Source organism: Nyctibius grandis, chromosome 4 (assembly GCF_013368605.1).
Source record: "Nyctibius grandis isolate bNycGra1 chromosome 4, bNycGra1.pri, whole genome shotgun sequence".
NCBI classification, from domain to species: Eukaryota; Metazoa; Chordata; class Aves; order Nyctibiiformes; family Nyctibiidae; genus Nyctibius; species Nyctibius grandis.
Window position 1 is genome coordinate 83,773,909 of NC_090661.1, and position 26,699 is coordinate 83,800,607.

General features: G+C 45.8%; 1 protein-coding gene across 1 annotated transcript; it reads left to right on the forward strand.

The window, feature by feature from the left end:
• The first annotated feature begins 5,195 nt into the window (after positions 1-5,195).
• PKD2L1 (polycystin 2 like 1, transient receptor potential cation channel) lies at positions 5,196-26,085 on the forward strand. The gene is made up of 15 exons (XM_068397434.1): positions 5,196-5,490; positions 9,433-9,546; positions 10,905-11,032; positions 14,993-15,249; positions 16,125-16,349; positions 16,710-16,938; positions 17,306-17,476; positions 18,200-18,381; positions 21,368-21,488; positions 22,143-22,241; positions 23,013-23,134; positions 23,462-23,579; positions 23,811-23,947; positions 24,720-24,867; positions 25,873-26,085. Exons 1-15 carry the CDS (start codon positions 5,196-5,198, stop codon positions 26,083-26,085), a joined length of 2,559 nt encoding a protein of 852 aa, XP_068253535.1.
• Positions 26,086-26,699: the final 614 nt, after the last annotated feature.

Below are 26,699 nucleotides of genomic sequence, written 5' to 3' on the forward strand. Positions count from 1 at the left end.
ACAGGGCCCAGTCACGGTCAATGAACTAACACAGATCCAGATTATGCCATAAATCTGGGCACGTCCACTGAAATAAAAGCCTCGCGACCAGTTCCACAATTAAGGTAATTTATTTGAGCAACAGGTACAGATTCTTTTAGATTGTTGGTGATGAATACACTGTCTGCAAAGCGCACTTAGGTACCTATGAACACATATATGTTGCAAGATGACTATATAGCGCTACTAGTACGATTACAAATACAAGCTTGATTTCTATGTTTTCTGCTGAAGCACCTGGTGTAACCAACTGTACGAGTCTTATCCAAAGGCATCCCTGTGGGTGGGGAAGAGAGGTTCAGCCCGTCGACTGATCCCAGAAGTCCGTAGTGATGTCTCCCTGACTTCTCAGCGATGCTATCTTCCCTACATTGCCTATTTCTTAAAGGCATTTTATACTATTTTCTATGTTTAGGTGGAGCTTGAGTGACTCTAGTCATACATACCTTTATTATTGATTGGTGCAAAATTTTCTCACTTCGATTTTAAAAGTATAGACTAAGAAAAATTCAGAAAGCATGTTCAGGGGCAGAGGGAGGCGGGTAGCTTTTGGGATGGAGGTGTGTTTTGGTAATATAATGAGCAAAGTTCATCCACAGGACATGATTTCACCACAATCGCTGGCTCAGCGGCCAGTGTTCTGGGTGGAATGGTGTATAATTTCTTGTTTCACAGTAGCTATGTGATTTATCAGTTACAAGGCACCATGGAGTTCCCATACCTGCCTCGTTTACACAGAGCCTGGTCACAGTTATCTCCGCACCGTTCCACCCTCCGTTCTCTCACAGTTAGCATGCCAAGCTCCCTTGGTGTGTGAACATCAAAGAATGCAGGCCAGGTTGCCCAGGGAACTGTCGACCATGTGTCGACCATGGTACATGCTGACCATGTCCCACCCTAGACACTTTCTTAGTTCTATAAGATGTGGATATAACTTTACTCTCAATAAGCGTGCCTCCAATAATTACTTTCAATAAGTGCCCCCCCGGTAGTTACTCCACAGTCCCCATAATTACAAACACAGCTAAACCAAACTGTATGATGCCACTGGGAGAAAAATTCTCTGTTACCGCCATCAGATTAGCTCACACCCCTGTGACAAGCTGCTGAAAAAGGGCAGGTTTGGATCAGGTGAAGAGACTGGTTACAGGCTCATGGCAATGCACATGTAGTATTCACAAACTTACACAGCAATTGCTAAAACAGTCATGAGCACTGGGCATGAACCTGGCACGTGAGTTCCTTGTCCCATCATCGCATTCTATCCTGTTTCTGGAGATCTTTGCACAAGATTATTTGAGAGCTATTTCTGAAGGATGCAAAGCTTCCAGAGTTGCAATGCCTGCCCTGCTGCTGCTGAACTATGGGTAAGTGCTATAGAATTTAACCTTGTTACAGTAGTGGAGTTGTTATATCTGTTGATGAGCCAAGTTATCGCTGTAAAGAAGACCAGGGCTGTGGGGAAAGTAATACATTTCATCATCGCGAAAAACATATTTTTAGCAATGCAAGCCTTTTATTTTTTTTAGTGAGAAAATTTGCAGAAACCTGAAGGAGGGTTTATACATTCAGAAGCAGGCCTGTTGTTTCCTAACTACGGCAGTATAATAAAGGATGTTCCTTGTTCTTACAGACTGCCTTTTTTGTGATAGCAGCGTTACTTCGTAGAAAGTATCGTTATGTTTTATCCTATTTACTGCTGCTCATCATTAGTGGCTCTAATGCTTTTAGTTGGGGGAATCTCGATGGAAAATTGTAGTGGGGGTGTTTGTGTGTGTGTGTGTGTACCGCAAGATAACTTGATTTTTTTTTTTTATGTCAAGTATTTTGTTTCAACTAGCCATTTGAATCAGCACTGACAACATTTGGAAACAATATACCATGATTAACATTATTTGTTGGATCTTTTAAAACATAACTTTTCTCCATTTCTCCTCTTCTCACTTGATTTCCAATAGATGCAATATTTTAATTAATTTTGAAAAGTCATTATTCCCCCCAGCGTGGAAGTAGTGTTTCATTCATGGGTGAATGCAAGCCAGCTGACAGGACGCTGTTCTAGCAGTGCGCTGCTGTAGCTCACTGCAAGACTTGAAGCGCTGGGGATGAATGGCTCACAGGTTACCTAACAGAGACTCTGGCCAGTGGACAGGGACCGGAGGCCTTATCCTAGCATCACACAATTCCCTGACGAGAAGGGCCTTTAGAGATCATTTAACCTATCTCCCTCCTCTCTTTCCTTATCATCTCCAGGAGACTTTCCCCTGACCTATTCATAACAACATTCTCCAGTAGCGGGGAATGTATCCCCTCCCTAGGTGAACTCTTACAAGGTTTTCTTCTCTCACCTGCTCAATGGCTCCCCTCAATGTCTAAATAAAATCTCCATCACTGTGGTCACAATGAACAAATCATCTCTTCTTCACAGTGGCTTTTTATACCGCAGAACCCTTACTGTGATGTTTCCTGTTCCTTGCTTCTGCCCCAGAACAAATTTCCAGGCTCCCCTCAGAGTTTCAGAACTGACTCTTAGAAACAAGCCAGTGAAAAAAGGAGCAGCAAGCCTGGAGTTCCTGTACCATAAATGCAGTGAATACACATGATTTTTCTTTGTTCGCCTGTAGCTGGGTGTGAGCAGTTCTGCTGATGTCCTTTTGCTTGGCAAACTTCTCTGTGCAGTGAATGAATGGTCAGTCCAGGAACTACTCTGACCCACATCATATTTTAAGGAATTTATTGACAGGAAAACTTCTGGGGCTGTGCTATCAAGAAGATGCCATCAGACATGTATCACTCCTTAGCAAATACTGGTGCTCCACATGGTTTTACATCAAACACCACAGAGGTCAACACATAGCATGGTGATTTATGAGGTCCTAAGGTTTGGGTCATATTCTCCCTGAGGTGACATATCTCCCTGCACCATTTAGTGTAAAATGAGGCAGCTTCCTATGCAAATGCATACCCTGCCTCCTAGCAAGGAAGTGCTTGTACCATTTTGCAAGCCAGATAGACAATTCAAGCCCCATCTAGACTCCCCTCCAAAACTGAAGTGTGCACTAACAGTACAGTTCAAATGTACTGGCTGAAAAGGACCTTTACAGACCTGCATAAATGAATGAGTCACCCCAGCCTGCCTGCAAAGTACTGCGTGTTTCCTTAGTTATAGGGTCCTCTTTGTTCTGCCTTGTGTTAGGCTGTTCAAAATCAGGTGACACAGACATGACCTGTCTTCTGGGCTAGGTGGGTGACTTGGTCTTCCAACACAGAAGCTCAGAGTCCTCCCTCTCACTACCTGCTCTGTGCCCTAGCCAGCAAGAAGGCAGATCTGCAATGTATTTGGGCCTGAAGGATGTAATGTGAAGTGGTGCTGTGCCACAGGCAGCGAGAGGTGCACTGTGGACAAAACCCGCGTGCTCCCCTAAAGCAGCAGCTGTGCACCGTAAGCCATGCTGCTTGCACATAGGCAGGGATATCTGCTGTATGGTCCCAGGGGTGTGACTGGATGCCTGGCCCTGCCACATGGCCTTTCACTGAGGTCTCATCCCTCAGCATTCCAGCTGCTGGGAGAGCTCTGCAAATGCTTTCCATTCATTCACCCCATTGACTCCATTCCACCGCTCTCATTTTGCGAGGGAGTAATAAAACACAACAGGCCCTAGTAATATCAAATTCAGTCCAAGGACCCAGCCCAGACCTCCAGTGACCTTCCAACCAGCTGCTGCTTTCTTAGTGCCCTGTGCCAAATTATGTCTTGCCTCACTGTTGCTCAAGCAGCTCAACACCATCATCATGTAGGTAACATCTAGGGGACAGCTCTGCACATCCCAGCTGGCCTGGCAACATCACCTGTATGAACATTATAGTCCAGAGGAAACACCCTTGCTTGTATCTTTGAGCCCTGTGGTCCTACAGGTGCAAGAGTCATGTTGCTTCCCTGGGTAACATCAGAAAAATAGCTACCGCCAGTACCCATGGAGATGCACCTCTTCCAAGTTATGCATTCAGGCTCGAGGAGGGATAAGGCTCAGGCTATACATTCATTTAGTACGTTACCACCAAGACAGAAGCCTGTCATCCCAGGGTTAAGCCATCACCTGATGCTCCCCTCCAGGGGTACACTCACAGGCCTCCAGCACCTGCGGCGCCAGGGACCACTTCTTGCTGCTGGCCAGGGGGGAATACTGGCAACCCCTAGCTATTATTATTTCCAGTTTTGCCTGGTGTAATCGTGTTTTTTTCTCAGGTTTGCCTCAGGGCCAGCACGCACTGCAGGGTTTATCGAAATTCTGCAAAAGCAGAAGAGTCCAGCCCCCGTTTCCCCAAATGAACACGAGAAGTTTATTCCTTTTTTTTTACTCCTGCTTTTAACACTGAGATAGCAAGGAGGATGCTGGGGAAACGCTGACCCGGATCACGTTTTAGGCCAAAACCCAGCTTCTTCCTGAAGTGTCCGCAGGGCTTGGCAAAGGGACTGCAACGCCTCCGAGCCCGAGCGGAGGCAGCTGCCCGGGGCGAGCTGCCAGCGCCGCCGGCTCCGCGCCGCCGCTCCCGGACACCGTCCGTGCTCTGCTGCGCTTCGCTGGGATCCCGGGAGCTCCCCGACCCCCCGAGCAAAGGCTCCCGGTCCGGCCCCTCTCCCCAACGGCGCTTGCGCAAGGTCCCAGCACGGCTCCCAGCGCTCGGTGCGCCCCGCGGGAGCCTCACCTGGAGCTGATCTGGGCTGCGGGCAGCCGGAGGCGTCCCATTAAATCCCAGCCGCCTCCTCCTCTTGCCCCTCCTCAACGCAGGGGCCGTCTCCTAGCAGCCTCCTCTTCCCGCAACGGCATCTGGGTCTGTTATCGCCGTGGGGAAGCAGCGAAAGTCTCCCGGACGTGTCGGTGTTCCTAGGACTGCCGGAATAATAGGGCTGACGGGGATTCCTAACGACGGGTAATGCCACCCCTCTGATAGGTGTCACCAGCTGAGCTGGTATAAAAGAGAGCGAGGATGTGTGCTGTCTGTGGGAAGTTGGTGGTGCACCCTCTCCTGGGTTGCTGGGGCAGACAAGCTGTTTGGTGTTGCCTGATTCCCTCTCTACTAGCTTACAGCTCCAGCCTGGGCAGGCAGTCTTCACAATTTCAGTTAAAAAGTACTTCTGCTGGCAGTGACTAGCCATGAGCTCGTCTCATACAAACAACAGAGCTGAGAGCCACTTTCGAGCCTCAGAGGAACATGAGCTGGAGGCAGTGGGGAAGAAAGCTTGGGATAATCCTGTTTACAATGGCTCTCCCTCTACCTCCTTGAAGATTCAAGCCATCTACAACCCCAAGTCCGTCCTGGAGAATCCCTATGAGAACTTTGAAGAGGTGAGGGATTCGCTGCCCTACCAGGAAAAGCAGAGCAAAGCTGTGAATGGGAAGACAAGTCCTTTCCTCAAGTGCTGTTTCTACGTCTTCAGAGGCGTCCGAGGTAAAGCTCTGATATCTCCCTAGAAAGGACTTACTAGCCCTTGAGAAAAACAGTGGTATGGGGTGGGGGGAAAGTGTGGGGATGCAGAAGGTAGAAACCCCATAGTATCTGTGTAGCCCAGGAATCTGCTCAATATAGACTAGCATTACCCCAGAGGTCATCTTTGGCTGACCTGGAGGGAGCATCCTCATTCCGTGTGCCTTCCTGTAGCTCCAGAGTCTGCCCTGTTACCTTTGCTACAGAGCAGGAGGTACAGTCAGATGTAGTGGTGTGCTCATGGTCATGCAACGAATCTGTTGGCAGAGCTTACGACAGAGCTTAGGTGTCCTGAATCCACAGGAGCCATCGCTCTGGTGATGAGACTGTTCTGTCTTTATGTGCATTTTCTAGATGGAGTAGTACTGGCCCCTGTGCTACAGTAACTTAGGAACTGATATAAATATTCACCAGAGGAAATCTAGCACTGTCAGGGCTGAAATGCAGAGGATAACAGAAACATATCGAACAACGCTTTGCTTGAAGAGAGCTGAAAGAAAAAGGTGCTAGTTTCCAGTTTAAAAGACAAAGGGGAATGTAATATTATGTAGGCTTATTCAGAGGCAGTCAGAAAGCTGGGAGCAAGTTAGGTCTCCTGTAAGGATACAGCCCTGGGCAAGGGTATTTGTTGAACAGTTTGTTATAGAAGGCATAAAGTCCTAATGCTGTAAAAACAGGGAAGAAAAAGCGATAAATTATTTCTTGGGGAAACTATTACTTTCTTGCCAATGTGTCTTTGTTCCTGACTTAGAAGAAAAGCAACACCAGGAGCTTTGCTTCGTGGTCTTGCAAGAATCTTTCTCAGAGCTGTACCCTGTAACAGTACGTGTGAGTGAATAGCAGTATAGCCTGGTCCTGAATTGCACAGCCCCTCTATGATCAATTCTTTCTTACTTGTCATTGCAGTTGCAATCTAACACTATTAGTTCACATGGAAGCCAAAGCTGAGGCTTTAGAGATTTCTCCTGGCCAAGGAGCAGTGCTGGGTGGGCTTGGTGGGTAATGACAGATTGCTCAGAGGCAGTGTATCATTTACCTGTTCTATTCTGATATCCCTTCTTCTAGGCGTTGTTTGAGACTTAAAAAGGAAAAACAAATCCATACTTTAACATCAAAATTTCATTTGTGAGATGCTGGGGTTGAAATTGGAGCATGCAAATGAAAATACCTGTCAGGACACTACAGTGTTCCCTTCTTCTGTGACTGTTGCAGCAGTGTGTCTTGCCAGCAAGGGTGGCAAATAGGGTTGTAGGACACAGCAGAGCTGGGAAGATGAGCTCTAAAGGCCAGTGCCACCAGAAGAAAGGCCTCTATCAGCCTCACAGAGGTGAGGACTTCTTCCTTGAAGAATTTACATCCTTCCTTTGCATCTTTATAGGTGCTCATTATTTTTCATTGCCTCTCCAGATATTGCTGATCTCTCTTGCCTCCCCCCCCACTGCGCCCCACCTTCCCTGTAGTCACATTAGTGTCTCACATGGAAAATGGAGGTAGTAAAGATAAGTTGCTTAGCCAAGGACAGTTTGTGGGGTTTTTTGCTTTAAAACCATTCCTCAGGATAACATGTCCATAGCTGTTCAGGGGTACCAGCCATAGTTGGCTTATTGAGTTCTTTTCTTGTCCTCGCCAGCTACAGTGAGTATCTGCTGCTCCTAGTGTCACTGCTCAGGGCTGTTCCTCTCTAAACTGTGTCCAAGCAACTCTGGGCCCTCTGGTTCCTGCCTGCCTCCTGCCACCTCAGCTGTCCATGGCCAGCCTATAGACAGGACTTTGCTGGGTATCTGGGTGGCACAGTGGCTGGTGAGGGGCACCCAGCTTCCCACTGCCCTTGGAAGGCTGTACCTGAGGCTGTGAGCTAGTTGCTCACCTGGGTCACAAGTCTGGTTTAAAAGCAGCCTTGGAAGATAATGTAGATGTTGCCATTGATTCTTACCAGTGGGAAGGAAAGAATTACAAACAAATTGCATTGGTTGCCTGTTTTTTAGATTCTGAGGTTTTTCTTTGCTCTGCCTTGTTGGTGCTTGGATGGTCATGCAAGATGCCATAAGGAAGCCTGAATGTCTTCTAGTCTTGAGTGTCCTCCTACCCCAAATGTCATGTCCAAAACAGCTGCATCCCCAAGCGAGAAGGTGGTGCCACAGGAGACACAGATGGGGACATGCTTCATGTGTGAAGCAGTATACTTCCATGGCATGTTTCCTAAAGAAACAGCTGAAACCAAACCTCAGCTGATACAATTTTACAATTACTGGATGCAATCTGGAAGGGTACTGGGCCAGCCTCATGGTCCTCCAGGTATAATTTTGGGCAAGTCTCTGAACCAAGTTTTCAAGGATATGTGAGCATCCCTGAATTTAGGTGTTCCCAAGTACACTTGTACTCCCAAAGCAAAGAAAGTCTGTGCCTCTGTTCCCAACATGTGGATAGTAGGGGTTCCCTGCCTCATGGGAAAACAAATAAACCTGTTAAAAGATTGTGGTGTAGTCATATCTGGAGATGAAGAGGGTCATTTAAAGTGACCTGAACAGATGGGTGGTTGTTGGCCCCTGTTTTTCCATATTGTGGAGGTTCCTGTAGACCACGTGCTACTCTCTCCTGCACGTGGGTTAATCCAGATCTTCTCCAGGCTCTCATTTCTGTTGCTGGTCTGGCATGTCCAGAACCAGCTACTGGTTTGTCTGTCCAGGAGTGAGGGTGGACGCTGCAACAGGCACTATGGTAGCTGAAGGTGCGAAAAGCTCTTCAATCTGTTGAGGTGCCAAAGAGCTATCGAAAGGACAGGAGTAAATGTGCACAGACCATTATATCACTTATGCTTGCTCCAAAGAATAAAGCCCTTCGTCCTCTGCCAGAGGTGACTTCAAAGGTGTGGCCTTTGATCAGCTTTGATGCTGGCTTGCAGGAAGATGATTGTTGTGTATTACTGGGGATGGGCATCAGGGCTGAGCTCTCTAGGAGCTGCAGAAAGCAGCAAGACTATGGGTATTATTGACATCGCTTCCATCACTAGGCTTTCAAGTGGAGGTTCTTATGCCTTTCAACTACAGGAGCATTTCAGAAATCACAACAGAAAGCCATTACAGCAAGAACAAACAAATACACTAATGGTGTCAGGCGGTTCATCGAACCCAAAATGTCAATGCTTCTTTTAAAAAAAATATTTCTCTCTTTTTTGATCAACTCTGGTGACGTTTAATGTGTTGCTTTCACTGTGTGAAGAAATCAGATCACTAGGTGGTGCAATTGGCATAACTGTATCAAAGTCAGCAGAGCTCCATTGATAGACATCCTGAAGGTAATTTGGCTTTAAATTTTATACTGCAAATAATGAGTTGGGTTATTTGATTGAGTCTTATGACCTACAAGAAATCTGCAAGAGTTTTTAGGTAAGGAAGGGACAAATATTTGGGCCCTGATGGTTCAATATACACCAAAAGGACTACTACTTATAAAGCTAACATCAGATGCAGTTCTGCTGTGGAAGTCCTGTCAGAAGGTCAGCTGTTGGCACACGGATGACTGAGAGGAAATTTTGTGTTTTAAAGAGTATTTGTGACAAAGACTGAATTTCTGCAAAGAGTAAGCTGAAAAACAGGCAGGAAAAGATCAGTCCATATTGAACTCAAACAGAAAACTGGAGAGTGATTTAGCAAAATAAGAAAGCCAATATATTTCAGTTTCAGTCAGCCCCAAATCTTGTGTTCACGCTGGAATGTTTCTTTTTAGGGGTTATTTAACACATTTTTACAGCTCTTAGTCAAGTTTTGAAATGAGAAGTAGTTTTGCTCTGAAAAATGACAAAAATCCAACTCCCAACAATGTTCTTTGAGAATGGGACTTCAGCTACTCACATGGCCTTTGAGAATGGCCCTCAAAACTCTCCAATTTCTTCTTTATGCTCAACAGGTCTGTGGGGCACTACGCTGACTGAGAACACAGCTGAAAACAGAGAGCTTTATGTGAAGACCACGCTGCGAGAGCTGCTAGTCTATATTGTGTTCTTGGTGGATATCTGTCTACGTAAGTAGCTGTCACATCTCATAGGTGTCTTTTCTGTGTGCAACGTGAGGGGACTAATGTGACATTTTATTATTAGGCGTCCTCACTCTGTTGTAGGTGTTAAATTTATTGTGCATGCACTCACTGCAGCAAGCAGGTGTGTCATTAACCTACAGAATAGCTGCTACACACACAATTAAAGTAACTAACTATTGCTCTAGACCTAATTGATATTGGTTAAGTTTAAGCAGTATTTTCTGATCCATGTTATCAGTTTTAGCCATAGAGTCCACAGTCCTGGGAGAATCTGCCCAGGGTCTTTTCTTAGTTTCACAGCAAATGTTCAAACCCCAGAGAGCAGCTCTAGAAACTTCCTGGGATCAAAGACATAGGATTCGGAGATATTTTTTCCCCTCTGGGACTGGAGGGGTGGCTGAGGTGATAAAGCAGATGGCAGCTCACACTGTTGTTCTTGGGTGGATTTAATGCATCCTTGTGCTGAATGCTAATGGGCTTTGTGTGGGTAGAACAATGGCTATTTGTTTTTTGAGAAGGTTCATTCATTATCACAAATGAGCACCTGTGGCATGGCACAGTGAAGAGGATTATATTTCATGGACCCTATGGCAGGAGAGATAGACAGACAATACCAACCTGAGTTACTATCACACTGGCCCAGGGAGACAGTGCTTCAGTCACTCTTCTTAAAGAACCAAGACACTCACACAGACGTACATGCGGTCACACACTGACTCATAGAGAGTGGTGTGTGGGGGGAGGGTCTTGAATGTCAGCTGCTTTATTTTCATGGTGCCCTTTCAACAGTAGGACATGTTCTTAGTGATCACCATGACAGATGCTTTTCTGCAGGAAGAAGCACTGGAGAGTTGAAACAACATGTTCAGAGAACTTAAAGCCTGCTCCTGTTTGAGGTTTCTTGGTAGACGAGAGCTTAACAGGAGCTTTCCACTTGGGAAAATGGGATGATATCTATACCTTTATGGTTTCAGATCAGAACTTTGAAATACAGATCATGGACTTTGTTCTGAGAAAGAAAATTTCTTTCAGAAATTTTGTCTGAGGAAAAAACTTGTTACCCAGGATGTTCAGTTGCATCATTCAGTGGTCTTCTCTGGCTTTTAAACTCATAGTCTGTCAGTCTGACAGTTTAAATTCTGGAATATGCAACAGATAAGTTTGTAAATCCCTCAGAAAGCAGAAAGCAATATGATTAGAGTTCCCAAGGTTTCTTCTATTGTGCCTTGCTCAGCTTACCTGTGATAGTATAAGCTACACAGAAAGTGAATATATACCTATATTTATATCAGGCTCCAATGTTCAGGTATAAGGGAGGACCCTCCTCTTGTCTCTTCTCTTAGTGACATATGGAATGACAAGTTCCAATGCCTATTACTACACCAAAGTGATGTCTGAGCTCTTCCTGCAGACCTCTACGGACGGCTGTGTCTCCTTCCAGTCCATCCGCAGCATGGCTGACTTCTGGGTGGTGAGTACAAGTGTAGCCCGGCATGGGGAGCCCTGGAAATCTCAGCTAGACTGGGATATTTAGTTCCCTCTGAATGTGCTACATAGTGCTTTCAGCAAGGCATTTTGCTGCCACAGGCTTTTGCCAGCTACTAGCAATAGTTACAACGTCATTTGCTCAAAAAATATCCACTGATTTAAAATATAATTTATCCCTCTGAGCACTGTGGCCAGAATAAAGGCTAGGCTCAGTGTTGTGTGTGCCCAGAAGAGTCCATTCCCCAGAAACATACCAGCTAGACACGCAGGACACAACAAAAAGAAATTGCTGTGATATGATGGTCATTGCACAGGTAGGGAGTACCAGCCCAGAGAGGCCAAGTGACTTACTCCAGATTTCCTTGTGGTAGAAATGGCTTTGAATCCTACAGTCCAATGTCTTCATGCTGGTGTCTTAGTAATAAGCCTATGTCCATTTTCATGGGCAATTGTGGGAACAGCATACTTAACCTGCCTGTAGTTCATGCCTGGGCTGGTCTGATCTATACATTCTTCATGAAGAAGCTGGATTAAAATTTGCACTGACTTTTATCGAAGGGAATAAAGAGGGGATAAGATGTCTAGGGTCTAACACATTTCTGTCAAAGAACTGGTGAAGGAATAACATGAGCCACAGGAAGAGCTAGAAGCCACTGTACAGCAGGAAGATTATGATGTGGTTGCCATCACAGAAACGCGGTGAGATGACTCTCACGACTGGAGTGCTGCTATGGATGGCTGTAAGCTCTTTAAGAGGGACAGGTGAAGCAGGAGAGGCGGTGGGGTAGTGTTGTATGTTAGGGAGTGCTTGGACTGTGTCGAAATTGAGGAAGATGGTGAGGATGACAAGGTTGAATGTCTATGGGTAAAGATCAGGGGGAAGGTCGGCAGGGCGGACATTATGGTGGGAGTCTGTTATAGACCACCCAACCAGGATGAGCAGATGGACGAGGTATTTTACAAGTGGCTGTCAGAAGCCGCCCAGTTGCTGGCCCTTGTACTCGTGGGCAACTTCAACTTGCCAGATGTCTGCTGGAAATACAACATGGCAGAGAGGAAGCAGTCTAGGAGGTTCCTCGAATGTGTGGAGGACAACTTCCTCATGCAAGTGGTAAATGAGCCCACTAGAGGAGGGGCCCTGCTTGACCTGTTGTTTGTGAACAGAGAAGGACTACTGGGAGATGTGAGGGTCGGTGGCTGTCTTGGGAATAGTGACCATGAAATGTTGGAGTTTTCGATAGTGGGGGAAGTAAGGAGGGGCGAGAGCAGAACTTCTGCCTTAGATTTCCGGCGGGCTGACTTTAGCCTGTTTAAGAGGTTGGTGGACCGAGTCCCTTGGGAGTCAGTCCTGAAGGGCAAAGGAGTCCAGGAAGGCTGGACGTGCTTCAAAAGGGAATTGCTAAATATTCAGGAGCAGGCTGTCCTGGTGTGTAGGAAGACAAGCCGTTGGGGAAAAAGACCAGCCTGGTTAAACAGAGAACTTAGGCTAGAACTTAAGGAAAAAAAGAGAGCCTACTTGCTCTGGAAGAAGGGTCGGGTAACTTGGGATGTTGCCAGGTTGTGTAGGGAGAAGATTAGAAGGGCCAAAGCTCAGTTAGAGCTTGATTTGGCTGCTATGGTCAAAGATAACAAAAAAAGCTTCTACAAATACATTAACAGCAAAAGGAGGGTCAAGGAGAGCCTCCACCACTTCCTGAATGAGGAGGGTAGTGTAGTGTTAAGGGATGAGGGAAAGGCAGAGGTGCTCAATGCTTTCTTTGCCTCGGTCTTTAATGTCAAGACCAGTTGTCCTCAGGAGACTTGGCCCCCAGAGCCTGAAGTTAGGGATCGGGGGCTGTGTGAACCCTCCGTAATCCAGGAGGAGACGGTTAGTGACCTGCTGTGCTACTTGGACACCCACAAGGCTATGGGCCCGGATGGGATTCACCCCAGAGTAATGAAGGAACTGGCAGATGAACTTGCCAAACCACACTCTATTATCTACCGGCAGTCCTGGTTAACTGGAGAAGTTCCAGCTGACGGGAAATTAGCAAATGTAACGCCCATCTACTAGAAGGGTTGGAAGGATGATCCAGGAAACTGTAGGCCTGTCAGCCTGACCTCGGTGCCAGGCAAGGTGATGGAACAGATCATCCTGAGTGCCATTACACGGCACATGCAGGACAATCGGGGCATCGGAGCCAGCCAACATGGATTCATGAAAGGCAGGTCCTGCTTGACCAACCTGGTCTCCTTCTATGACAAAGTGACCCGCTTAGTAGATGAGGGCAGGGCTGTGGATGTAGTCTATCTAGACTTCAGTAAGGCATTCGACACTGTCTCCCACAGCATCCTCCTGGACAAACTGGCTGCCGGGGGCTTGGATGGGTGGACTCTTCAATGGGTTAAAAACTGGCTGGATGGCCGAGCCCAGAGAGTGGTGGTGAATGGGGCAAAGTCCAACTGGCAGCTGGTCACTAGCGGTGTTCCCCAGGGCTCAGTTCTGGGGCCAGTGCTGTTCAATATCTTTATAGATGATCTAGACGTAGGGATTGAGCGCACCCTCAGCAAATTTGCAGATGACACCAAGCTGGGTGGGAGTGTCGATCTGCTGGAGGGTAGGAAGGCCCTTCAGAGGGATTTGGACAGGTTAGATAGATGGGCCGAGACCAACGGCATGAGGTTCAACAAGAACAAGTGCCGGGTCTTACACTTCGGCCACAACAACCCCATGCAGCGCTACAGGCTGGGGGAAGAATGGTTAGAAAGCGGCCCGGTGGAAAGAGACCTGGGGGAGCTGATCGACAGCCGGCTAAACATGAGCCAGCAGTGTGCCCAGGTGGCCAAGAAGGCCAATGGCATCCTGGCCTCTATTAGGAATAGTGTAGCCAGCCGGTCTAGGGAAGTGATCGTCCCTCTGTACTCGGCACTGGTGAGGCCACACCTTGAATACTGTGTCCAGTTCTGGGCCCCACACTTCAAGAAAGATATTGAGGTGTTGGAGCGAGTCCAGAGGAGGGCGACCAAGCTGGTGAAGGGTCTGGAGGGTCTGACCTACGAGGAACGGCTGAGGGAGCTGGGGTTGTTTAGCCTGGAGAAGAGGAGGCTCAGAGGTGACCTTATTGCAGTCTACAACGACCTGAAGGGAGGTTGTAGTGAAGTGGGAGTCGGCCTCTTCTCCCGGGCAACTAGTGATAGGACAAGAGGACACAGCCTCAAGCTTTGCCAGGGGAGGTTCAGGTTGGACATTAGGAAGAATTTCTTTTCAGAAAGGGTTATTAGACATTGGAACGGGCTGCCCAGGGAGGTGGTGGAGTCACCGTCTCTGGATGTGTTTAAGAAAAGGCTGGACATGGCACTTAGTGCCATGGTCTAGTTGACAGGGTGGTGTCAGGGCAACGATTGGACTCGATGATCCCAGAGGTCTCTTCCAACCTGGTTGATTCTGTGATTCTGTGAAATATTGCAACCGCTTATCTCTGACAGTCAGCCAGAAACCGTTTGTCAGTTAGCTTTGTCTTTTCCTGCTGTATTAAAAAAGTAAAATGAACTATGACACTGTTGTTTTTCCCCAGCTGTTTCCAGGGCACTGGCACACCCTGTTTTTGTAATTCACAGCTCACGCCAGGACAATTCCTTGAGACTTGTGCTCACTGAAGTGGAAGGGACAAGGAGGCTTGCAGGGCACTTGTCTCTTTACTAACCCAACAAGGTGCAGCAACCGTATTACAGGCCTGTGAGAAGCCAACAGTGACCCCACTGCCCAGCATCCCTCGTCCACCCTGTGGCTCCACCAGCCCTGGTCTTTCCCCTCCTTAGCATATATCCAACACAAGCTTCTACTACTTTCCATCTTGGGGAGTAGAGACGGGTGGGTCAGGTCTTACTGTCTCAAGGCCAGGCCAAGAAAATTCCTCTGATATGTGGGCTATGAAGAAGTTGTTCTCCTCTTCCTCTCTTGCAGTATGCACAAGGTCCCCTTCTGGATAATCTTTACTGGACAAAGTGGTACAACAACGAGTCCCTAGCAGCACATGGCACCCAGTCATACATCTGTTACGAGAACTTGCTGCTGGGTGTCCCACGCATGCGACAGCTGAAGGTGAAGAACAATTCCTGTGTGGTCCATGATGACTTCAAGGAGGAAATCTCCAGCTGCTATGATGTATACTCAGAAGACAAGGAGGAAAGGGCCTCCTTTGGACTCATCAATGGAACGGCGTAAGTACATCTTCTGATGTTCAGGATTAGAAAATCCATGATTTTTTTTTTTTTTTAGTTGCCCCAGATTAGTCCCTCCTAGTCAAAATAAGATCTGCTGAGCCACAGGATGCCAGGCTTGAGTTTTTCATATAAGGCTGGAATTCCCCTTGCAGTCAGTGGCAGCAAGTCCTTTTTGTATAACACTAAGGCCAAGTGTTTCTTTGAGGAAAAGCACAACAGAACGAGTGGCAGATTGGGACCTGTTGGGAAAGCCATGAAAAATCCAGCGGAGAATTAGGTAGAAAATGTTGTCTGGTTTTAAGATGGTGATGCTAAATAGAGACCTTTGCACCAGATCTATTAAAATGGGTGATGCTATCTGCTTCCCTCCTGGATTTCAGGAGCCAGAAAGAAGGGAGTGCATCTCTCATCTTGAAAACCTCTTTCTCTATAATAATGTGAGGTAGCTGCAGTTTAATAACTCTGCTTGCTGCATGAATCTTGGTCTGTGAATGGGAAGCTATTGTCCTTAAGGAAATAGGAGTGCAAGTGTGTTCTAAGCAGAGGGTTGTGTGCAAAGTGGTAGAAGGCAATACAGCAGATCCTGGGAGTAACCTCCATGCAAACACAACTGTGGCATAGCCAACATACCTGCAGAATTTCCCCTCCATAGTAGCATAAGTTGTGTTGTGTCACTGCTGGGAAGCACTAGATCAGAAATCTATCAATAATGAAAAAGTTATGTAGGCTCAGATCTGGAATAGGAATTAAGTGCCAACTCTTTAATTAAAAACTGCTCTGTTCCTTGAAGATATAATCTAATTTCTTCTGGCTACAAGGTCATATCCAAGCCTGGGACAGTGATGCCTCTGCTTATGGCTTGTCTGTTGCAGATGGAGGTACCATTCTGAGGAGGAGCTGGGTGGCTCATCTCACTGGGGAAGACTAACTAGTTACAGTGGGGGAGGATACTACATAGACCTCAAGTTGACCAGAGAAGAGAGTGCTGAAACCCTGCAAGCCTTGAAGGAGAAGTTGTGGCTGAATCGGGGGACACGAGTTGTCTTCATTGATTTCTCAGTGTATAATGCAAATATCAACCTGTTCTGCGTTCTGAGGTAAACCGAGTCCTACTGAATATTCTTTTGCCTCTTGCTTCTTCCTCAATGCCACAGTTTCTTAAAATGCAAATATTTTAATATGGTCCACCAGGGGGGTAGGACTTAGTGGTGTCAGTATATGTTGCATAGATTAGTAAGAAGACTTGGTCTTCCTGATGTAACCAGTCACACTTCACCTTTCACCCTTTCCTATCATGGCCAGTGAAGCAGCAGAGATAAGGCTGCATAAACACATGCATAACTCTTCCATTCGCAGTTTGGTGGATAGCTCATGCTCAGGTTTGATGCTTCTCAAAATTATCTAAGAGCCTCCCTCTCCCTGTTTGTAATTATCAGAGTTTTCTTGTCCCCTTCAAGGTTAGTGGTTGAGTTTCCAGCCACTGGTGGTGCCATTCCCTCCTGGCAAATCCGGACAGTGAAGCTTATACGCTATGTCAGCGCATGGGACTTCTTCATTGTTGCCTGTGAAATTGTCTTCTGTGTCTTCATCTTCTACTATGTGGTGGAGGAGATTTTGGAGCTGCGTATCCACAAGCTTCAGTACTTCACTAGCATCTGGAACATCCTGGATGTGGTTGTCATTCTGGTGAAGATCCTTGCACACTTTTTTGGGGGGAGCAATGGCAGAGAGGTGTAAGAGCCAAAAGAAATGATGGAATGGGAAAACTGGTCTAGATAAGACAAGAGCTGGCATGTGTTTTGCTCCAATAGCAAAATGAAGTAGCAGAGTAAATGGACACATGCTCTTCTATCAGTTGTTAGGAGAAAATTCTTTCCTTGGAGATGCCTGAGAGGCTGTGAAGTCAGGGCATTATTCAGTGCATTAAGACCTTATTTCCATCCCTCACCAGTAGACTGCAGTTGTGAAGTGTGATACCAAGGAATTCTGTGACACTTCGATTTCTGCAGAAAGCATAGGCACAGCAGTCATTGCAGACTCTTCCTCTTTGCAGCTCTCCATCGTTGCTATTGGGTTTCACATCTTTCGCACCATTGAGGTGAACAGGCTGTTGGGAGAGTTGCTGAAACACCCCGACACCTACGCAGACTTCGAGTTCCTGGCATTCTGGCAGACACAGTACAACAATATGAATGCAGTCAACTTATTCTTTGCCTGGATCAAGGTATTGTAGGGGGTCTGGAAGGTGCTAGGCCTCCAGTCTCAGACCTCTTTCTCTAGATAGCTTGAGAGTTGGCTCTTCCCCCGCTCTGAGTGGATGAAAGTAATAGCTATATAACAGAGAAGGATTTTCCTCAAAGTTGTATGCTCGGTTTTGCAGTAAATCCAGACAACTTTTCATCCTGCATTCTGAGGCCAGTTATTTGGAAATAATGGACAGGGAGATGAGCTCAGATATTGTCGTGTAAAAGTGGTTTTAGAAAATGCTGAGCACAATATAACTTTGTCTATCCTGTACTATTTTAGTATTGCGGAGGATAATCTGGCAAACCATGTTTTCCTTTCATGATGGCTGCCCAGCAACTGGAAATGACTCATTTGTTGGCGTGGACTTTGCATTTCAACCAAAGCATCTTGGCACGGTGGAAAGCCATGCTGTACTTGGGGCTCCTCATTAGCCTCAAGACATTTGTCCTCATAGCAGTTCCTCCTTATATTTTCCTTTAACACAGGGAACAAAGTCATATGTTTATGATCCCACAGGAAGATGGTGGCACACCTGGGACAAATATCCGGAACACTAGGCCACATTCCTGTAGCCTGGCTGTCTTCTTGGTACTTTGGTACTATAGTGAACCCCTCGTCTTAGGAAGCATGGGCATATACAAGAGAGACTGATGTAGCTTGTGATTTGACCTAACTTTGTCCCTGTTCGTTCTTTTTGCAGATATTCAAGTATATTAGCTTTAACAAAACAATGACCCAGCTCTCCTCCACACTGGCACGTTGCGCCAAGGACATCCTGGGCTTTGCCATTATGTTCTTCATTGTCTTCTTTGCCTATGCCCAGCTGGGTTACCTTCTTTTTGGGACACAAGTGGAAAACTTCAGTACCTTTGTTAAATGCATGTAAGTGTATAAGTCAGAACCATGTTTCCATCATTTCATCAAAAGAATTTTAACTACTTTCCAACCTATCCCCAACTGCAAATCTGAATGTCAATCAGACACCTGTTGTATCTCGTAATAAAGCCACAATGGTTCACAAGTTGCTCACAGTCCTCCAGCTGTGACATCTTCATGCACAAAAGAATGCAGTGAGAAAATTGAGGGTTACAGAGAGAATTCTGGTTGTCTGGTGTTCATCAGCAGGGACACAAGCAGCTGATCCTTCCAGAGTTTGAGATTCCTTGCAGCCCTACAATTCAATGGAAATCCCAGCCTTTTCCTGGGAGCATTTAGTGAGAAGCTTCAGTTTGCTGAAGCCTAGACAGCTTTCCCTTGATGTGGAGCTGTTAGGCACACCAAGGGTACTCAACATGCAGAGTGGTTTAACATCTTTCTGCAGAAAAGCCTCATAGCTCAGCTGATAATTTAGTTTCTGTTCCACACGACCTTCTGTCAGCTTCTCACCTGCTGTGGGTCTGTAAAGGCAGTAGAATGGTGCTGTCTGACTGTCACTGAGACCCTGGCAAATTTCTGGTTTTATACACAAGCAGATGACTTTAGGCCTAGTTAGGTTAAACTTCTCTGTAACTTTGGTGGTGAGAACTAAATAGCTCAAAACAAGTGTTCTGAGGTGGGCTCAGAGTGGTGGGTTGGTTTTTTTTTTAATAAGTAAGAGGTCCAGATAGAAGCTCCAGAGTTTTGAAATTTTCTGGCTTCCTAATACATTTGCTGATCACATCATTTCACTCTGCACAACAGCTGCATGAAAACTTTTCTGTTTTTCATCAGGTAGTGCACTTTAATTCAAATAAAGATTTGGAAGGAATACTGTTCGTTGCTACAGGGTTTTCACAGGGAAAAGCAGAAGTAATGCATTTATCTTATCAAAATGATAGCTTTAAACACTGAAATGAAAAAGTCAGAAACTTCATATTTAAATTATTTATAAATGTATCTAATTTTGATAAGATAGCTCTACTTCATTTCTGAAAGTCGGTAGTCAAATAATGTGCTAATTTTAATACAAATTCAGCATGAAGCTTTATAACATATGCTGTGTAATAGTCTAAATAAGATTAAGTAGACATTTTCAAAGCAAAAGAGATAAAAATTTCTTACTGGAAGGATACATTTCAACATCACTGAATCAGGACAATTTAAACCAAAGAAGATGAAGCAATGCCATATTCCTGTTCCTTAGACCTGAAAACCATTCCCAGCTCCCTAAATAGTCCAAATGCAAGGAATCTGAAATGGAGCTTTGCATTTCTCAGTCAGGATTTTCAGGCTCTGGGATCTCAAGGTCCTTTTCCCTGTACATGGCTTCAAAGTCTGTGTCTGTCTTTCTGTCTGTCTTTGTCTTTTTTTTTTCCTTTTCATTTTTTTTATTGGAGGATATTTTTTTACAGGAGTCATTTCACTGATCAATGTCCAGAGAAGTCCCACAGATAATATATCAAGATACCTGAGGTGGGGCATGACCAGTGGGTGTTGAGCACCCACAGAAAGGGGGTGTTGGGGGAGTGAGTTAAGATACTCTGTCTCAGACAGACTTTCAGTCCATGGGCCTGCTCAGCCAATGTGCGATGTTACGGGAGGTACCTGCTACAGCAGCAGTTTTCAGCTTGTGTTCCACAGACCTCTGGCATGCAAGTCCTGCCTTTAAGGAGTCTACAAAAGATGACTCAGATAAGGAAATTTCTGATCAATAGACTTAAATGTACTTCATTATAGGGGCTATGAATTGCAAAAGATTGAAGAGCACTGTCTGGTACTAACAACCTCTCCACAGTCTCATGAACTCTCTAGCTAGAGAAGGCTTCAGTGAGTCAAATGCCTTTATAAGGGAAAATTCAGGTTGTTTTTAACTCCTGTTTAGACAAAAACACACTTTGGACAACCAGAAATTTGTGTGGAAACCATGTTTTCCTTTCTAGCCAGCTCTTGCTCTAACCAGATCAATTCCATTCACCCCTGAAATGCTATGAGTACATTTCACTCACCAGTCAGATTGCATGACTTAGATCTGTCAGGGACCAATGGCCCTGACAGAGCCCTGCTTGTCCCCTTGTCTGGGAAAAGTCGCTAGTCCCAATCGGTCAGATCGAGACCCTGCTCGCCTAGTCCTGCCTGCTTGGACCGAAGCCCTGCCAATTCCCACCAAGACCTGCCTTCTGGCAGTGCCCCCTCCCCTCCCAGTGCACTCGAGAGCAGGAGTTCCCCTTACTGAGGGTTCGCTTTGATCCTTGAGATGAAGATAAAGCACAAATGAGGCATGGTATTGATGCACAGTTAACTACTTTTACTTGGGTAATGATGCTTTGATAACCAATGAAAAGGAAAGAGGAAAAGGAAAAAGAGAGAATAAAAGGAATTAAGGAGGAAAAGATAGTCACCACCCAGGATCCAGCAGTGTCCCGCAGGTCCTCTGTTTGTCTTCAGACTTCTGGTGGGCCGACACCGTGTCTCGGGGGTGGTCTTCCTTTATAACATGTAGGTAAGGAAGTGGGTTCCATCCTCTTAACGGTGTCTTGGCAACAGTATGGTGACAGTTTTGTACATGTGCATACGTCTCATGTGCAGTTCACGCCCTTTAGGTCTCGCTTATCACTCAGACGTCGCGTGGTTGTCTACAGTAAACAGGATGTTCTCGGTGGGCTGCTCACTCAGCCTGGTGATGGTCGGCAACTGATAAGCAGGACAGTGGTGTGCTGCATCAACAAGCTTGTGGGTTTCATAGTGCCACTGTCTTGTTTGTCAAACCAGTGCGCACAAGCAAGCTTTGAGACAACTACTTTACATTTCAGTCTCTCACAAGATCCAGCTCTTGCTTGTGCCTGTGACCATCTGGGCTGCAGGCAGGTTCAGGGTTCACTTCAGGACTGTCTGAGGAGGTAGGATAAATGTACGTGCCTTTGTGTGACCTTGTGCTCTTCCTCTCCTCCAGCTTCACCCAGTTTCGGATCATTCTTGGTGATTTTGACTACAATTCCATTGACAATGCCAACAGGGTCCTTGGGCCTATTTACTTCGTCACCTATGTGTTCTTTGTTTTCTTTGTGCTCCTGGTAAGCAAGAAAGCCCTCCTTGCCCCTGTACTGACAGCAGTGTTTGACAGACCCCTCCTGACAGTCCCCGAGTTAGGTGCAGCGCAAATGCTTAGAGAGAAAGGAAGGTTCTGTTATGACAGCTTTGCAGTGCAAATAAACCAAAGTAGACAAAGAGCACATCATTGCAACTGGGAATTTGATGATCAGGGCGATTAAGGGTCATATTCCCATCCTTTAAGGTGAAGACTAAAACTGACTGGAAATACTACTGATGTGGCAGCTGAATTCAAGGGAATCAGTTCAGGTATTCTGTAGTGGGCAGTGAACAAAGCATGGGGGACAGTGTCTGGCTTCCTAGGCAATGGATGGAGAGGGATGTTCATAATGACCAGGTTAAATACCCAGTGCTAGGAATCCAAATGTAACCTAAGATCTTGCAAGAGAGGCTACCAAAGATGGTATTTGAGCTGGGAACAAATGTACCTTTGGCCACTGCTTTAACTGCAAGGCCTTCCCTTCACCCACTTTAATTTGCCTAAGAGATACCCTATGTGGAAACAGCTCCTTGTTTAACTGAGCCCTTCACATTTATGCCTGTCTCTTGCTTCTTCAGCTGCTGGAGCAGGCAAGATGCCTCATGCTTATTAATCTCTTTTCTTCCCCTTTTTCTAGAACATGTTCCTGGCCATCATCAATGACACCTACTCAGAAGTCAAGGAGGAGCTTTCAAGCCAGAAAGATGAGCTGCAGCTCTCAGACATCTTGAAGCAGGTGATAAATAGTGAAAGCTGTGCTACTTTCTAGCTAAATTCTGAAGCATTTTCTGGAAGTCCCTGACCTATGTGGAATTTACTAGAGAAAAACAGTGATTGCCAACTCCAGATCCACCTTCGTGGTGCACACAGGAGACTCAGTTCCTTTCTGGAATAAATCAAGCTCCCAGATCCTTTGGCAATGGGAAGATGAGAAAGCAGGGGTTGGGAGAATCCTGTTACTTGAGCACGCTGGTAGTGTTTCTGAGAGACTTTTCTTCCCAGGACAGTCTCTAGACAAACCTCTTCTAGTCCTTGATAGAGTGTACTTTGATCAATAAAATGGCAGGTCCTATTTTGCTAAGCTGAGCATGTTACAGGAATGCAGATCTAGTGGGTTACATCTGGATTTCCCATGGGCAAATTTCAGAAAAGGTCCTGAAAGTTCACAACTCTGTGCTGTAGGACCAATATTCTGCGAAGTGGTATTTGAGACATTATCTTAAACAGCTGATGACTGGGAGCTCAGATAAAGGGAGGGTCGGGAGGAGAAAAGCAGAGAGCAAACTTTGTCATGGAGACCCTGGCTACTATGTTGGTGTCGCTCTGAAGGCATGATCCTAGTTTAGAGATGGAGCTCATTCAGCAGCGTTGTATTTTTGCTTCTGTAAAGCTTAAAATCTCCCTGTATTACTTAGCATCTGCTCACCCATATTGCATTGTTCGCTCTGCCCTATTTTTCACTGTTCTGCCTGCGTGATTCTGTGTCCATTTGCACCTTTGGTAACAGAGCTACAACCGGACACTCATGAGGCTGAAGCTGAAGAAGGAGCGGATTTCCGATGTGCAGAAAGCACTGCAGAATGGAACAAAAGAACTGGACTTTGAAGACTTCAAGAACAGCTTGAAGGAGTAAGTGAGCCAGCTTGAGGGATGCCTGCTTATCCCTTTCTCTTGGTCATACAGGTAACTTAAATTCTCTGTTTTTCAAGCCTAGGAGAGCAGTTAGCTCACATCTGGGCAATGTAAGAATCAAAAAAAAATAGTTATCATTTTTCCTCACATGTTTAATCTCCTGTTCTAGATGGGTTTGTGTTGCTATCTCTTTCCCATTTGGGATGTTAGGTTTGTCACTGGCAGGAAGAAACGATACACTGATTTCAAAAGGTGTGCACCTGCACTGTTAGAGCCTAACAGGGTAATTCAGTGCCTTGAGCTTTCTCTTTCTATTCTTTGCAGACTGGGCCATGCAGACCATGAGATCACAGCAGCCTTCTCCAGGTTTGACAAAGATGGCAACCACATCCTTGATGAAGAGGAGCAACAGCAGATGAAGCATGACCTAGAAGCGAAAAGGGTAAAAAAAGGGCAAGGAAAGAAACCCTCTGTTTGGTAGAGATCACTCCAAAGTGGCCTCAAGAATCTTTGGGTTTATGGCATAAACTAGGCAGGCAACTGAAATACAGCTCCAGCTCTGCCTGGATAGCAGCTGGGTATATCCCTGTCTGTGAAGCTCTGTGTTACTCACAGTGAAGCTAACACGGAGTTAGTATCCAACTTTGCAGGAGTTTCTTTATCTATCTTGTAGGTTGCTCTGAACACAGAGATTGAAAATTTGGGGAAATCCTATGGTGACAACGACCTGGATGAGAATCTGACCTATGTGGAAGCAAGGAATAACCACGTCAATAAGGCCAGCTGGGTCTCCAAAGAAGAGTTCCAAATGTATGTTTGTGCTGACAGTAGTTTAATCCCTCTGCAAGGGGTCTGATTCCCTGCTTCTTCCTTCCCTGATGTAACTGTTTACACTGGTGCCGAGCAGTTTCAGTAAGATCTTGTCCCTTTTTATTTTCCACCTGTAAATGAGCAGGTCAGGAGAGAACTGGGACAGTTCTTGTAATGTAGTTTGCTTGTTCTTGTAAAAGATTGAGTTAAGAAATTTTGCTTTCTGCCTCTAATCTCTGCAACTGTCAGCTGGCCACAAGCAATATGCTGTCGTGTTTCAGGTTAGAAGGTAGACAGATAACTGGGCTGGGGGAAGTTCACACCTTTACAGAAGGTCCTGTGGAAATAAATATCCTTGATTTATAGCCTAGTTGGCCTTCATCCTCCAGGTCTGAGAATAACACTTGGCAGTTTCTTCCACAGAAGGAGCATGGGATAAATATAGCACAGGGGATCAGGAGATCCTGATCCTGCTACTGAGAAGCACTGAGCAATCCACATAGGGCCATATCAAAGGAGAGGCAGGAGCAATATTTAATGATGGGATTATATTGTGATGCAGACTGGTTGGGATCCATCCTAAGCAGAATCACTGATTACAGATGAAAACAGTGTAGCAGGGAGTTACGTCTTCAGTGGGTATTAATCGGTTCTCTGATGTGGAGCATTCACTCCTGTTTGAGGTCTGGACCATTGTCCATAAGATTTCTGCTGCAAATCCTGCTGTTCATCATAAGAAAAAGCTTGCAAATGGTCTCCGTGTCTTCCTCAGCCTCCTGCACCGTGTGCTGCAGCTGGAACAGTCCATAGACAGAATTGGCTCCAAGATTGATGGAGTGGTGAACAAGCTAGACGTGCTGGAAAGAAACAAGCTGAAGAGGAAGGACCTGTTGAGCACGCCACTGGATAATGTTAGCAAGGTTGGTAGCCCTCCACCATGCTTCAGGGTAGGTGACCAGCCCTGCTATGTGATTGGACCTGGTATCATCTTTGCTTTTCCAATCTCCATTGACATAAGACAAAAAGGGTTGGGCAGGGTCAGCATTTTGTATGATCAAGCCTCTTCTGTTCAAGCACAGTGACAAAAAGCTTCTTGCTTTCATGTTCCTCTAGTTAACCATGGTACCCTTAAACACACCTTCCAGCTCCTTTGAGGCCAAGCTCACTTCTGTGGCAGTGGATGCAATTCACTTGTCACTTTGGTTTCTTTGCACCTACTTATCCACAGACATCAGAAAAGATCATACTGTCCTTCCCAGCAAGAGCAGCTCATGATAATGTTGTGGACTGTGATCTTAACATCTTGCCTGTGGATTATTTATCACACGTGAGGTGGAAGAGTGTTAGTGGTGTGCCCGTAATACCTCACTGCAGACTTGTGACTTTTGCCAAAGACTGCCTGCATTCAGTCAACCAGCATATTTTGGGTCTTCAGCTTTAAAGTCAATGGCAGAAAGGCATGTGAGAGCCATGTCGTTACTTCATGTCTTCATGGCTTTCATAACGAGAATAGTCCACCAGCACACAGTGACTTAGCTGAGTCAGAAAGAAACTTCTCTTTTGCAGAGTAGTTTTGTGATCCCTTCCCATCTGAAAGAGTAGTTTGGAGGGTCCTACTTCTCCTGTGAACATGCCCAAAAGATTATTTGAGTGTTTGCTTGCAGATTTGCTTTGCCCTGGGATTTCTGTGAACGTTCTTGTAGAGGGGAAAAAGGGATGACCGTCTAATGCTTCACTGTACATTCATGAGTGTATTGCAGCAAACAGTATATTGGATCTTTAATGGACAGGCAGGTTGTACTGATTTCTGGAAGAGTGTGGGAAAATATTTAAGTGTCATTCACACCTTGTCTCTCTCCTGGAGTGTTGCTAAACTTCTTAGTAGCTTGCTAACAATGCAGGTCACTCTTTCTTCTGGTTCACAGGAGGAAGAAACCAGTCAGGAAGACCTGCTTCCCCAAAGCCTAGACCAGCTGGGGAAAGAAGAAGCAGAAAGCTGGGGAATGAAACATCTACAGGGAAACAACCTGAGTGGCAATTCTTCCCAAAATGGAGTCTACCCCATCTTGCCCAGGTCAAGTGTGCCGGGATCTCGGGTGCCCAAGAACACCCAGCCACAGTCTGATGTGCGCTTCTAGCGAACAGCCCAGTGCTCCCAGGCTGCCTCCCACAGTACTAAGTCACTGTCAGTTGTTTCCCCACTGTTAGAAAAATCAGGACAGCTGGATGCAGATACCACTGTTGCCAGGAACTGGTGATGTGAAAAATCAGGGATGCTCTTTTCTGGTATAATGACGTGTAGTGTCACAGAGCTGGAACTTCTGGCCCCTGTAACTCTGGAGTAGGTAGAAATTTGTTAGTTTTCCGCCTCTGAACCGCTGATGCAGTCTTTTTATCTATCCTTTCCCAAAAAGTAGAGACCCCAGAACTCTGTGAACACTTATGCCCAGAGTGGCACATTGCAGCTTGTTCCAACACACACAATTGTCTGCAGGACAAAGATGTGGTAATCATGTAAACAAAGAAGAATACAATAACTAGTGCGAGAAGGAAAGGAGAAATTTAGTTATTTGTGTCTACCTGGTTACCAGCAGTTTTGTTCTGTTGTAGTTTGTTTCCTGAATGCTTTGGTAACCCTCTCTGTACCTTAGATTCAGGTGTTGAGAAAAGAGGATACTAACACCTTACTCTGGATAACTAAAATGAGAGTTGGGAGGAGATCTGAAATGTCATAAACAGAGAAGCAGTTGTT